The sequence below is a fragment of the Zonotrichia albicollis genome, chromosome 6, assembly GCF_047830755.1.
Source record: "Zonotrichia albicollis isolate bZonAlb1 chromosome 6, bZonAlb1.hap1, whole genome shotgun sequence".
Classification (NCBI taxonomy): Eukaryota; Metazoa; Chordata; class Aves; order Passeriformes; family Passerellidae; genus Zonotrichia; species Zonotrichia albicollis.
This window is the reverse complement of record NC_133824.1, coordinates 49,261,238-49,276,655: the sequence shown is the minus strand read 5'-3', so window position 1 is coordinate 49,276,655 and position 15,418 is coordinate 49,261,238. Positions and strand designations below refer to the sequence as shown.

The following is a 15,418-nucleotide window of genomic DNA, read 5'->3' as shown; positions in this document are numbered from 1 at the left end:
ATCCGGCTCAGTAAACAATAATTTCCTTCCCAAAGACAGCTGGCACTGTGGAGCTGCATGGAAACCATTTGTCCTTCCCTACCCCACATCCTAGAAACTGGTGCCCCTCAGCAAGGGCAGAAACATGGCCTGTACTCCTCACATGGGGGGTTTGTTTGGAATTTCACACGGCAGTTGCAAGAAACAGACTTTTCTGTTTGTGTCTTGTTTGGGGAGTTTGCATCACGGGTGTCCCTCAGCCAGCTGGGGACAGCTGCTCCAGACATTCCCCAGCCCAGCAGGGCCACCCAGCACTCCCTGTGCTGCTGCACTGCCACCAGCCGCTGCCCTCCCTGCACCCACACCACTCCCTGGGGCTAAATCTGGATTATTTAAGGACCCAGCTTTAGGATCACCCCATCCTATCCTATGGCAGAACAAGCCTTGGATCTCACTAATGTTTTTTCTGGGAACACAGAGGAGCTTGCAATTAATGTCTTATTTCTGAACAACCACCCTGAAAACAGGGTTGGAGAGCCCAGGCTGGCTGGTTTAATGATTCACCTCTTGGTTGGCCACCCAAAAACCAGAGATGCAGACACCCAGGCTCTGCCGTAAGTTATTCTTGCCACCTCAACCTGATTAGATTCCATCTCAGAACATGAACCAGGATCTCACAACCCTGATCTCATAACTTATGAGATTAGAGTCCCACAATGAGAGTCCCACCTTAGGTGGGACTTGGTCTGCTGATGTGGGGCTTAAAACCAGCTCACTCTCAGTGCTGCAGAGCCAGACCAGCAAGTGTAAGGACAAGAAACAGCAAACAAAGATCTTTGTTCTTTGTTGTCAGGAGAGTCTTAACCCCATCTGCTGAACTGCACAGGCAGGGGTTTGGGTCACAAAGTCCCACAGTAACACCCAGAGTGCAAAAAAGGCCTGTTGTGATCAGGAGCAGAGCACTACCTGTGGCCATGTGCTGCTGAGTGGCTGAAGCAGTTCATGTCCTCGTGGAGTGACGATGACATCCCGTTGACTTCCAGCATGCTCAGCAGTGGATCAGCGCCCCTGCTGAGCAGCAGGCTGACCAGCTCATAATTCCCTGGGGAAAAAGAACAGGAACATCAGCATGGTCCCTCTGTGGAAGCACAAAACACAGGACTGACCACAAGCAGGACTCCCTGGCTCTGTTCCCATTAGAGGGAGTAGGGAGTGGTGGCAGAACATCCAGCACTGGGTGTCACTGGGAGAGGAAGAGGCCTTTTTTATCCCTTCCATAAAGCTTGGAACAGAGCAAGCCAGCCACTCCTCTTCATAAAAGCACAAAGATAACAGAGAAAGAAACAAAATGAAAAAAACTAAAACCATTTTGAGGTGAGAAGTGTTGATAAACAAGGCCAGCACAGACTCGTTCTCAGAATGCTCAGCTCCCAACAGCTCAGTAGAAGAAATGCAGAATTTTAACCTGTATTTAATAAACTAATAAACCAAATTTCTTTATATAACAGTTATTTTTCCCCAGGCTGAATGGAAACTTGTTAATTTTTCACATCTGGGTGTTGCTGAGGCCCACAGACATGCCCAGACTAGACAGTTTATGTTCCTTGACAGTGCTGAGTGAAGGAGTTGGTGCCATCAGCTCTGCTGTGGGGGCTCTGGGGAGGAGTCAAGAGTGGGACAAGTTAGAAAACAGATTAAACAGATACTTGGGGCCCATCAGGCTGGTGGCAGGAAGAGATGGAGAGTGCTGAGGCCACAGGGAGCTCACCTGCAGCTGAGGCCAGCTGGAGGGGGGTCTCAGCATAGTTGTCCTCCCCAGTGTTCACGGCAGAGCCTTCCACGTGGGCACCAGCATCCAGGAGCAGCTGCAAGGGCACAGGAAAGACAGGGAGTTGGGAAAAGAGCAGTTCAGAAGGGCCAAGCAGCCAGGGCTGGGTGTTAGAAAGGAGAACCAGTAGGCTCAGAGTGAGGAGGGCCCATCTGGAGAGCACCTCCTCCTTTTCTAATCTCCCTTATGGTCGTGGCTGTGCAATTGGAATCTCCAAACCCAAAGGGCTCTGCAGTCAGAGCAAGAAGTCCATGCTAGCTCCATGCTGTGCACAGGAAGCAGGGTTCCCCCAGGGAATTACCAGGCTGGTCACAGCCCTGGAGCCTGTGCAGGGAGGCCTGGCAGCTGCAGGACTGTCACACAGAACCTGCTTTCACTGAGCTGCTGTGAGGGAAAGAGCCTCCTCCAGGTGAAGGGGAGAAGGTGCCAGGGTGATGGGGATGTTTTATGGCCAGGTGGGGCTGACAGAAGGCTCTGGAGCACCAGAGCAGGGCTGGCAGGGAGGATCAGCCCTGTGTGTGTGTATCCATCAGGATATTCCATGCTTCCACGATTGTGGGCACTGCAGTACACAACAGGAGCTTTGATTCACTTGGCTTCATCTCCTGGGAGAATCAAACTCGTATCTCACACATAAATTAGGGCTGTCCAACCTCTGGAATACCAAAGGCTGCCTGGGCAGTTTGCCAGGTGGAATCTAATCTTTATAATTATGTACAAATGTACACAAACAAAAGATGAGTGTGTGCAGCCTCCATTTACTTACCTTTTTTTTTAAAATTTTATTCCTTCCCTTTGAGCAGAAGGTAAATTAAATTCAACAGCAATTGATTGTCTGCTGTGATCAGTTTTTCATTCCCCTGGAAGTCTGAGTAGCATTTCTGGGACTCCACCCCATCCTGCTGCCCCCTGTGATAATTCCACAGAAAAGGGAGCAGGGGGGATGCCACAGGCTCAAATCCCACAAGAGCTTAAGTCTTGCTCATGCCGTTCTCAAGGATTATGAAGGAAGTTACAGATGATTTGCTGCCATTAGAGCAGACATCAGCACACACTGGATTTTTGCATGTAAATTTATAAACCAATTAATATCTACTATTATAAAGCTCCCGATCAAACAGCCAACCTGCAACCACTCCACGTGAAGCACTAGTTTATTTAAAACTAAAGAAGTGATTGTGCAGCATTGTTTTGGGAGCAGTGAGCTTTGGAGCAACACTGAAACCAAAGAAAAATACAGAAACATGCTGTGCTTTGTTACCAAAGCCTTGCTAGGAATTATGTCACCAATTTTCATTCTCCTTGTTTTAAACAGCAGGCAGTTTTTTCACTGGTGTTTAGGAGGCTCAGGAAGGCTGGGAGCAAGGACTCCCAGGGCTGCATTCAGTGCCCTGTGCCTGCTGGAAGGATTCCTGGCTGGAATCTCACCTGTACCACGGAGATGTGGCCGTGCAGCACGGCGAAGGTGAGCGCAGTCCAGTGCCGGCTGTCGGGATGCACCGAGGGGTATCGTGGAGAGCCACTGGGCACCTGGAGCAGGGAAGCAGCACTCATTACCCACTGCAGCCTGCCTGCCTTCCTCCCCTGCCTTCTACACAACCAGCCTCTACCCCTGCGAGTGACAGACCCAGGGAACGGGGACTCGGGCCACTTGGAGAACATTGTGACCACCACTCACTCTGCCTCATCTCCTGGGACTTTTAATGGGCTCCCTGGTTTCTCCCTGTGGCAGCTCCTTCCCTCCCCTCCCCTTCCCCTGCCCATTAGACTTGCCAGTGCCAATCCTAATTGGAGCCACTGAGTACTCCAAGGTTTTTGGAAGGTTTTCTCCCCCCTCCCAAATCCCTGAAGTGACGGTTTTTCGGAGAAATGCTTTCTTGAAGCTTGAGGACTGAAGCCTTCAGTTGCTAGGAGAGATTTCAGAGCTCCTGTTAGTTTACAGCTGGATAATGGGCAGAGGGTTACTCACTGGTATATCTAAATTTGCTCCAGCATCTATAAGCATTTGGACCATGGCTTCATCTCCAGCAGCACAGGCATACATGAGGGGGGTCATACCCTTCAGAAAGAAAACAAAAAATAAAAACAAAAACAAAGTTATCTTTCTATCCCTACCAACAGTGACACTGTCATGGACACAGCCAGTTTGACTCTTAACCTACAAAGTGTGTGTAGGGACAGCATACATGTATTTATAAAGCATTTCTGATTTCTATGCAGAGTGGGCACAACTGATACTGGAAAATGACCTGGACAAATATCACTGGGCAAGGCTGAAAGAACACAAAAAGGATCACTGAAAATCCTAGCCCTGTATTGTCCACAACTCTCCAGCTTTCCCAAGGCTGCCAACAAAGAAATGCCATTTCTTGGCTCATTTGTAGCCAAATGAACTGAAGGCAGAAAGCAACACAAAAATACAGACGATGAATTTATTTGGCAACTTCTCCCCATTGCTAAAATCCTATTTGCCTCAATATTTCAGCATTTCAATCCCATAAATCTCCCTCCCTCTACTTAACCAGCAAACCATGACGGCTCAGAGATGAATTATGAGAAAAATGAGCCTTACTTATAAAGCTCATTCCTGAAGTAGCCAAGGACAGAAAGGAAATGGCCTGGTAAAATCCATTCCTGCTCACATCCCACAGCTTTCCTGCCCCCTCCCCTTAATTATTGCAGGTATTTGAAATTTTTACAGGCAGCATCTCCGCAGCTCAGTGTGCAATAACAGAGCTTCATCCTTAATGGAGCTGCACTGTAAAATGGAATTACATCTCTCACACAGAAATTCTGCTCTTGACTCTGTAAAGGTGTCTTTTCAAAGCAGCCACAATTCCCAGCTTCCTGCTTTGGGGCACTTACACTGGTGAGGATATTTCTGGGTGAGATATTCTGGCTTCTGTGGGGCTTGGGAGACTCCACACTCATTATAAACTGAGAACGCAAATCACAGGTCTGCAGGCACAAACCCCAGTCAGGGCTCTAAAACTTGTATAGACTTACACTATCCTTTTTTAAATTTTGAATGTTAGTTTTGCACTTCCTGCTTGCTCCTTGCAAAGGAAAGAAGAGACTCTTCGCCTAAACATCTCCAATCCCCTGAAACCAGGGTGCTTGTTGGTCCCCATCAGAACTGAATACAGGGTCCTGCTCCAAACTCATGTTTCTGAGGGCATGTTCTGAGTTCTTTTCCACAGATTTCCATGTACACAGATGGGCAAGTGGGTCTGAACATCCTGGACATGCTCATACCCTGGGAGTAATCAAAATCCCAACCTGGATTTAAAGCCTTTGCATTAAATTATCCAGTAGCTCTATCATACCCAAGTCAGATTTCCCAAGTTTGGGCACCTGGCTTTGTCTTTCTCTTTTCCAAAGGGAGCAAAACAAGCTGGTGGCAAAGTCCAGCTTTGGCTTCCTGTTCCAGCTATGGCAGCTCCTTCTCAGAACTTGGATTTAACTCTGCCTGGGGTGGGCAGTGCCATGCAGGCACTTGCTTGCACACAAAGCTGAGTTGCTCCAGAGTCAAGTGGAGAATTTCCAAGAAACAATGTCTCCAGAGGGAGCCTGTCCTGCCCTTTTTGTTGGTGCCAAAACATTCTCTGAGGGCCAAAGACACAGAGCTGCCCCTCTCACAGCAGGGCTGGCAAGAGGATCCCACCCACAGGATGAGACATCAGTGAGTGACAGCAGAAACTCCTCAGACTTCCCAAGGAGCTGCACACAGGAGCCTCTGTGCTGACAAAAGCCAGACAGCTCCCAGTTTGCTGGCTGTGTGAGAGGTAGGGGACATCCTGCAGCAAGAAGTGACAGTCCTGGCACCAGTGTCTGAGGTGTTGGGGCACAGTGGCTCACAATGCAAATCACAAAATAATATTTGAGAGAATGAGAAGCCTCTGGGCTACAGGAACTGCAAAAGCTTATTTAAAAAAAATATAAAGAGGAAGTGGGAAACCTTTATAATATAAATCTGCGACCTCAGTCACTTTACTGAAGTGAATATCTATGATGAGATACCCACTCCAGGGACTACAAAGCTCCTGGTACTGGATTTGTAAATAAGGCAACTACACACCCAGATATGTCCAGGAGCAGCTTCTGCTATTTGTGTATACATTCACACTTCCCTTAAAACTGCAGGATGGTGAGAAGTGCTATGGAAGATGTGCCAGGTTCAGAGCTGGGTCTGAAATGTTACTGCAGTAAAATACTGGCAGTGAGAAAACCTCTCTACCTGAACACAAGCCCTTCCCACTGCTTAATATCCTCTTGTTCCAGAGATGTGACAGCTCATTCTCCTTGCTGTGACAGCTGTAACGAGTGTTTATTTAGGAGAGGTGGCTTTTCCCCCCCTTTTTTTAAATTAAAAGCTAATTCCATGCATTGAATGATATCCCAGAGGACAGACTCTGTGTTGCTTGATGGGACTGACAGCATGAGCAGAAGCAGCCAGAGACTCCCAGGACTATCAAATCCCTGTGGTTCAGGGTAGCTGAGCAGGGAACAGTTAAAAATGGATAAACAGACACATCAGCATGATGGACTATGAGCAAATCTAACACTGACTGACACCAGGCCACTGGGGCGGGGCCCTCAGTGCTGTGTCTTGTATTCCAAACTGCTCTGAGCCTGAAAGTCATGAGACAAAAACACCTTTTGGTCACTCCTCACTAACCCAGCCGGGATTTGGGCTGTTGAGCCAGAGGAGAGTGTCACTGGAAAAGAAACCACTTTGCTTTGACATCCTCTCAGCACATATCAGACTTTCCATTCACTGTCCCTGTGTTAACCTGCCTGCCATCAGTGCCTGAGACAGCCCATCCAAAGAAGAACAGACATTCCAGCTGATAAACAATCCACTCCAGGCTCTAATGGGTTTTTTTTTGGAGGGGTGGCATGAGAGTGGGGTGGGGACGTATTTTTCTGTGTTTTAAGGGATGCATTTTAGCCTAAACCACGAGCTAGAATTAGAAAACCATTGGAGAGGCAACAAACACGACCTGGTATTGATTTGCCACGTGGAAAGGAAGGAGGGAGCTGCTGATGCAGGAGGTTTTGGGGCGGTGAGGGTTTGTTCTGTGGCACACCTGATCATCCATGGTGTTCACCCCGTCGGGGCCCAGCGCATCAATGGCCTGGTTGATCAGATCCGTCCTCCCGCAGTTCAGCATGCGGAAGCCCAGGTCCTGCTGGAATTTCTCAGTAGCAGCTTTAGCATCCAGTCTCCTGAAGGAGCTGAAGCAGCATTCAGGTCTGTGAAAGACAAAATAATTCCTGGATGGTGCCCATACCACAAAAAAATTTATGGATCCTTAGTCTTTTCTGGGCAAAAAATATAAAAAATTTTTTAAAGTATTAAATTTAGGCAGAGAACACCCTCAACACTTTTCCAGCAACTCACTTGAAGGAAATGTTTTAACATTTCTATGAGGATCCACTAAATCCTTATCCTTTAGATGACTATCAGGACAACTTTTATGTCATCTGGAAGGAGCCCAGGGATTACTGTAAATCCTCTGGCTGTCTGCTCAGGCTCTTCTGAATTCCAGACCTGGAAGTGTGTCTCCTTCACTGAAGGATCACTTCCCAGCTGGAGGCTGGCACTGGGAGCTCAGCCCTTTGATGTTATTTTGGGGTGAATGCCTTCCACAGTACCCTCCTGGTTTCCAGCACAGGCTCTTGAGCAAACTCTCAGTGAGTGAGATATCAGCCTGTCAAGCTCCTCTGATAAATGAGATGCTTTCAGCACAGCCATCCTCCTCTGGAGAGCCTGGACAGCCTGCCAGATGAACAGGCCACTCATCACCTCACACAGAAGATTCAGGATGAATCTCTCATAAAATCCTACCATAATCTTGTTCTAACTGGTATCAAAATTTACAGTGTTACCCAGAATAATATGTAATTACTTTATACAATAGTAAGAAGAAAGAAAAAAAGAAGAATTATGTAAAAAAAAAAGTGAAATAAAATGACTCCACTTGAAATCAAGTGAACTTCAGAAAAACAAAGGTTTTTGAAGATATGGAACTTGCCTTTGCACATTGTTCCTATCCCACAGCAAGTCAGGAATAAATAAATACATAAACAATTAAACAAACAAACCAGTTTCAAGACCTTCTTTCCCCCTGAACATGCTGGATACAAAGTAACTGCTTTAAAGGATCAAAAAATGCAATCTGTACTTAACTTTTGTTTTTTGCTAGTTTAGATCTTTCATTCAAGCTATCTTATAAAGCAAAGAATAATTTTGTAATTAAGTCTGAGGCACAGAAAAACCCTGAACCCAAATACTTGCATTTTGTATTTAACTTTCAGAAAGACAAAAAAATCTTTCAGCCCCAGCTGTAGAGTTTGGCCAAAGCTCCTTTATCTCTGGAAGTACCAGAAAGTTAAACATGTATCGCTTGTGCAGCACAGAGAGATCTGGCTTGTGGGAAATGTAGTGAAAGTGTGACCCTGAGATTAGCTCCATGGTTACAGCATGGTGCTAATTCTTAAGAGTTGAACTTGATGATCCTTGTGGGTCCCTTCCAGCTAGGAATATTCTGTGCCTGAGCACTGGCAGCTCTCACCTGTGGCCTGGGCTGCGGCATTTCCAGCACTGGAGGGACTGATAAGAGACTAAGTGAGCTGAGCTACAGCCCACAGAGGGGACTTTCTGAATTTGTCACCTCTTTTGGAGCAGCAAGAGGTTTTGTTGTTTAATATTGTCCATTTTTGTGCTGGTGATTGGCCAGCACCGAACACACCCCACTAATTGGCATATTTGCTGGGAAATCTCAACTTGGCGAGCCAAAACCACTAGAGGAAAGTTTTAAGAAGATCCAAGGACCAGAGGAGCTCCCCAAAGCAGAGCCCACGTACTTGAGCTGGCGTGGCTCGCAGTCCAGCCCCGGCAGGAGCAGCCTGGCCGTCTGCCTGATGTCGTCGCTGTCCACGGTCAGGCTGCGGCGGTGCTCGGCGTAGGTGATGGCCACGCGCATCCACTCCATCAGCGGCGGCAGCAGCATGAAGGGGCTGTGGAGGGAGGGCAGAAATCCATTAGGGAACAAGTGCTGGGGCTGCAGGGCACTTTGTGGGTTCCTGGGTGTGCAAGGGGGAGCCTGGCATGGATAAATCCCACCTGAGGAAGGAAACTGGACTGGAAGGTCATGGCTACTCAGCCTCAGTCACCCGAACAGTTTATGTAATAGCTGTGTCTTTTATTCTAAATAATCCATAGGCACAGGATTATTTATTATTTATTATTATTTTTCCACTCATCCACTAGGAACACTACAAATATCCTTGACTGTTTGCAACTTCAAACCTTGCTAAATTCAGTCCTGCCTCCATTAATCTTCACATTACTGCCATCCCCACAGCTTTTTGCATTTTGCCTTTCTTATGCAGAGCTCAGTTATGCCCACCTGACCCTCAGCTTTGCTCCCCTGAGTCTCCAGACCACAGAAGTGGTGGAACAATGAGGTTTTACTCAATATGAAGGGCTGCAAGGCAATAAAGGAATATAAATAAGGTAATAACAGCAGCACCAGCTCGTGATTAGCTCCCCTTACTCCTGCTGTAAGAATGAACACAGCACTGAGATCACACATTAATGTATGGTTACCATAATACTCTCATACACAACACATCTCATCTACCCTCTCAATATACGGCCAGACTGATCTATTTTGCTTGATTTTTCCCCAAGGATACCTGCCACCCCAGTGGAAGGCTTGGAAGTGCCGGCTGTAATGAAAACACCTCTCCCATTCCCAGAAACGACTTCATTAACGCTGTGGAAAAAGGAAAAAAAAAAACCAAACCAAAAACCTGTGCCATTTAACCATTCAAAAGAAATGAACTGAGCGAAGAAAGGATCAATTCCTTTACAAAGTTCAGAGAGAAAAATATATATATGAGGGAATATGAACTGATTTGGGCATTAATGAAAGCAGTTGAAGTCATGAAAGGCATTTTTCAAATGCCTTTGTGCCTGTGCCTGTGTACATGTGTGAGGGCAGGAAGAGGGAGCTGCACCAATCCTGTTAGAAACCATTTATTCATAATGGGATTTACAAGCACAACTCCCTTTATCACGACTTTGAACACCCTTCAGGCTGGAATAACTCCACTCTGTAAAAATATGTTCTCATTTTCCCAGTTGCAAGGTGCACCCTAAAATGCTACCACTATCACTCCACAAACACACCCACTATTTTTCCCTCTTCTCCTCATCTTCCTTTTCTTCTGAGTTGTGAAACAGCTTCTACAAAACCAGAGGTGTTTTAAGCACCGGATCCTGGCTTGCCCAGGGCCAGGGTGTTTCTAACAGGACACTGACTTTCTCCTGTTACCAGTTCACTTTTCTGCCAAAGAATCAGAATATCAGGGTTGCTGATATTGCAACAATCACCACTTTAAGAACCATCCAGCAGCTCATCCTTCCCAAGACTTTCTGAAAGGGATGGGATAAATCATCCCAGCTCATCCAATTCAGAGCTGATTGACCTCCCCAAGGGAAGAGCAGGAATTGTCCACAGGCATTTGGGAGATGCCTTTAAGCAAATTCTCTGCTCCAGAGAATTTCAGTTCTTATCCAGCCTGGAAAAGACCCATTCACACTTTTTGAATGCAGGTACTTAAGAGAGGAGCCAAAATAATTATTTATCTTTTCTATGTACTCTGCAGAGCCTCTAGCATGGAATTCAAAGTTCCACAGAGGTGGTGAGGGCAGAGAGGTGGGCCAGGGAGGCCAAAAGCATCAAAACTAAATACAGAATTAAATTATATTTAGATTGGGAATGCTCAGGAGCACTGGAAAAGCTCATCTTACAAGAGATTCCTTCTGCCACCTTTTGTGGTAAACAAAGCTTTAGGCCACATCCCAGCTTCCCTGACACTCCCATAGTGGCAACACTGCTGGGCAGGAACCCTGACCAAACTCTGGTGACTGACTCAAGGCCCTGGGCAGCCAGAACCTGTGGTCAGCCAGCAGCAAATGCCACAGAGTCTGCACCAGAAATAACACCTATCCTGAAGGAATTTCCACTCTGCAAAAAATCAACATGTGCCAGGGTTATAAATGGCTTCCACACAAGCAGACCTTGGATGTGGAAAACTTGCTTTGGGAGAAATAGCAAGAAGAAAAATTTTTTTTCCCCTTCTGTTTCTTTTTTTAATCTCAACAGATTTTTTTCCAAAGGCTTCAAAAGGCTTTGGAAGGCTCAGACTGCCTGGTTCTCCTTGTGTCCAAAGGGGAGCAGACATTGGAATGCAAAAAGCAGTGTCAGGAAGGATGTTCTCATCCTGCTGTCCTGATTTTCCAAACCCCACTGCTGGCATTGCTGTGCAAATTGGATAAATAATTCTTTATTATTCATTATTCTATCGAGGGTCACTATAATGTCTTCAATTTTGCTGAAAAAACTTTGTTTCTCTGCAAAATTTTTAGCTTGAGGATGAGCTTCTTACTCTTTTCTCCTGCTTTTATTAAATTATTTCCTTTCTCCCAACTTGGCCACGCTCTGGGAACAGCTTTATCTTCCTTTGCTCACTGACACTCCACCAGATAAGCAGCATTATCCCAGGATTGAAGGAGAAAGAAGAGGTGCAGTTCAGCTGAATGAAACACCAACACTGGGTCACGTTGCACTAAGAAAATAAATGAAATTACTCATTTTCTCGAAAATAAAATGCCATTCTCAAACCTGTGGCCCTTAACCTGGGCATCCATCTTCCCCCAAGGAATCACTGATCATTTCACAGTCTGCAGCAGGGGAAGGGGGGGAAACCTTAGTGGAAAATTAACTGGGAGATGCTGCAAGCTAAAGAATTAATTTCTGTCTCTATGCTCCTGCCTGTGCCATGTTCTGCCTGGTGCCATTTTCCTCTGGTCTTCCTGACATTTAGAAGTGTTTGGCAGCTCATTAAATTCCACACATGAAGTGATCCAGCCTTGGGAAGCTGTCATATTCCAGCAGTAGCTCGCTGGGGACACAGACCCTCAGCTTTCTTGGAAGCACAATGCCACTATGGTTTCTTCCCGTTTTTTTTGCCATGAAGTTGTTTTGGAGTGATGCCAGTGTGAACTGAGAATGTGCATAGGACTGGGAAGTGGAATAGGAACTGCTCCTCTTCTGTACACCTTGTGAAGGATCACACTGATGTCTGATACTGTCATGGGCTGTCAATATTGCACCCATAAATTCTCTGAAATTCCCTCCATCTGGAATTGGACAGCCACTCCCGAGGGGATCGCTGGGTGAGAGTGCTCTGAGAAAGAACAGACTTTATTATGGGCTTTCCCCCTTCCTTTGAGCTAAACCACATTGTTTTATTTAGACATAGCAGAGGAGGCCAAGCAGCATTTGGCAGAGAATTTACAGCAAGTTTTAGGATAACTTTTTCCTGGAAAAGGTGCTTTCATTAGAATGGCTCTGGACATGACTGGCATGTGGAGAGCACATGCAGCAGCATCTGAGGAGAAGCTGTGGGATCACAGACTTTCAGGGATATCCATCACAAAGAAATCTTTCCCAAAGTGGGCTCTTCTGGGGATTTCTAGCAGCACTGGGATCAAGATACTTTGGCAAAGGGAAGTTAATTGTATGCAAAAAGGAGAGCACTCCAGAGGAGTTAGAAAATCACATCATCCTTCCCCTGCTTTGAGCACCTGCTAACTCAGGTGGAGACAGTGGGGTTTCCCACAAAAACAGCCATTCTATCACATCCCTTCCCCCTGGCTGTGCCCCCAGGAGGATCCAGGGACAAGACTGGTGAAAAATCACAGTCATAGAATGGTTTAGGGTGGAGAAAGCTCATCGTGTTCCAACCCCCCTGCCATGGGCAGGGACACCTTCCACTAGCCCAGGCTGCTCAGAGCCCCTTCCAGCTGGAGGGAAAAAGGAGGAATAAATAATTTTCCCTGTTGCCCCACCTCTTCTCTATTTTTCACTGCCTTCTGCTCTGCTACAGCAAAACAAAGCAGGAGCCAACAGTGACAGCAACAGCAAGAAAGAAAAACCTTGTTCTTCTAAACAAGGCTCTCCTTCTTCTAAAGCGGGAAAGAAAATCCTGTCCTAATGGAAGCAGGTGTGAATGGCAAAATTCACCTCCCTCCTGGCAGCCTGAGCAGGGCCTGAGCTGCACAGGCACAGTCTCCATCCTGCCTGTGCCCAGGCCTTCTAAATGGTCTGAGTGAATTAAAGCATGTGGAGATCTCACAATATTCATGGTCAGAGTGGAGGGGACAATGGTAACCCACATATTTGACTTACAGGAACTATACAGAGGCTCCTGCAGAGAAGAATCCCAAATCTTTAAAGATCAGTGTGAGTTTTTGCAAGGGACTAAAAAATGAAAAGGGAAGGTTTTCAGTACAGTGAGCTAATATTTGAATTTATTGCTGGAATCAAATTCTATGGCTCAAAATCACTCAGATGGAAAAATCCCAAGGATGGCAACAGAGTCAAAAAGAAATTAGAGTGAAGTCTCATTACTTGGAGAAGGGAAAAGATTCTGAGGCAAGACAGAGTATCCAAAACTCAAACCATGGCACACTGATGTGGAAAATAGTGGCATATTTACAATTTGGATTCTGAAACACTAAAACCTCTCTTCAAGCAGCAGGGAGGGAAAAAATGTATCTTAGAGTATGTAATTATATGTGAATAAAATAACAACAGAGATGTTGATGTAGAAGAAACACAAAATTGTTGCTCCAAAATACAACCAGCTTCACACAGGAGCTATTCCTCACAGATTCAAAAGTATTTCACAAAATTTCAAGAACTTCCCACATTTACAGGAGAAAAAATAGGAATTACCATGCTGGGCCCTATTCAAGTATCATCTCAACATGTGCAACATCTTTCAAGGCAGACAGTTCAGATCCTTACAGAAAAGGAAGAAGAAATTTAACCACATCCAACTGACCGCAAAAAGTGTTCTTCTGACTTCCCTTAAAACAATGACTGGCTCACATCTCAGAAGATAAGAGTTCTCAAATTTTAGTGGATCGTTATCAAGTTACTAAGGCCTTGGCTTGGCTATGCCATGAGTTTAGAGAGTTATCCTGCAGTCAGACACTAATGGAATGAAAGCCATCTGGTTAAAATTATATTTATTGGGATCCTTTCTCCACTGAATCTGCCTTCAGAGTTTCCTCTTTATATACAGAATATAAAATGGTACAAGAGTAGTTTAAATCTAGAACTGGCAGCTCTGATCCTTCTTCCCACAGACAGAAATAACACCTTTTCCATCCTTTGCAAACCACACTTAAAAATAAGGTGTAGCCTCAGACAGGTTTTACTTTATGTTGCTACAAATCAAAGGAAAAATTAAATTTGAGTTCACTAAAAAAATAACATGAAGTAATCATTGAGAACTCACTATGAAACTTAAAAAGAGCTCTCAAGTCTATGGTTTATTTATTGTAATCACATTTTACAAACCTTACTTTACCAACAGGGAAAAGATTTCATTTTCAGGCTGGAAACAAGCACTGGTGCTGTTCTGGAATGTGCCATGTGTCTCATTAGAAAAACATATTTGCAACATCTGCAAAGCTGAGGCAGGAGGAAGGTTTCTAGAGAGGCAGAAAATAATGAAAACCAACTTCAAATGTATACAGTTGTTGTTAAGAGGCGGATAAACATACATGATAGTTTAACTATGGCAATATGGTCACAGTTATGGGGTCAAGATGTGACAGATTTCCATCTGTCCCCCCAGCCCCACACAGAGCTGTTGGAGCCCTGATGGACATGGAGGAAATGCAGAGGAAGGAAAACCACCAATCCTGCTCCTGCTGCTGCTCCCAACTCGTCAGTGCCCTAAAGCTCTTCATTGGGTGAAAACTACAGCAAACAATTTGGGGGATAAACTATTCTTCTTTCATGTATCTGCACCTAATTGCAGTCCTGACCTCAATTAACATGGAGTGAGTCCAGTGAAGGCCATGGAGATGCTCCAAGGTCTGGAACATCCCATCTCTGCAGTAAGCCTGGGAGAGCTGGCATTGCTCAGCCTGGATGAGAGAAGGCTCCAGGGAGTACCTAAAGGGGTTCCAGGAGAGCTGGAGATGGCCTTGGGACAAGGGCCTGGACTGATAGGACAAGAGGGAATGGCTTCCCACTGCCAGAGGGCAGGGACAGATGGGATGTTGGGAAGGAATTCTTCCCTGTGAGGGTGGGGAGGCCCTGGAAGAGATTCCCAGAGAAGCTGTGGCTGCCCCATCCCTGGAAGTGTCCAAGGCCAGGTTGGACACGGCTTGGGGCAACCTGGGATAGTGGGAGTTGTGGGCATTGGGATGGGACAAGATCACTTTTAAGGCTCCTTTTAACCCAAACCATTCCATTATCCTGATTCCATGATTATTCCAACAGTGGCTCTGGCCAGGCCATCTACATCAGTCTTTCCCCAACTGCCCTGGTTTGCAAGCACAAAACACTTTCCAGACAAGATCCAACCAGTGCAACATGTGGAGTCCTGGTAGCCAGGACCCATCCTGAGGAATGTGACCCAGGAAAACCTTGCCATGCTCAACAATTCCAGCAGCAAAGGAAAACTGGTACATTTTGGAGCAGGACAGGAGCACAATTTAAACGCATGAAAGGA

The 15,418-nt window shown here is 45.9% G+C and overlaps 1 protein-coding gene across 2 annotated transcripts in view; it reads right to left on the bottom strand.

The window, feature by feature from the left end:
• The window catches only part of ABTB2 (ankyrin repeat and BTB domain containing 2), a 111,333-nt gene that overhangs the window by 7,453 nt on the left and 88,462 nt on the right, over positions 1-15,418 (bottom strand). For both annotated transcript variants that reach the window (XM_005491676.4, XM_074543713.1), the window contains exons 4-9: positions 8,678-8,830; positions 6,898-7,063; positions 3,777-3,866; positions 3,236-3,337; positions 1,748-1,844; positions 946-1,081 (exon numbers count right to left, since the gene is read on the bottom strand). In XM_005491676.4, the coding sequence (XP_005491733.1) occupies positions 946-1,081; positions 1,748-1,844; positions 3,236-3,337; positions 3,777-3,866; positions 6,898-7,063; positions 8,678-8,830 (744 nt within the window). The remainder of the gene's footprint in view (positions 1-945; positions 1,082-1,747; positions 1,845-3,235; positions 3,338-3,776; positions 3,867-6,897; positions 7,064-8,677; positions 8,831-15,418) is intronic.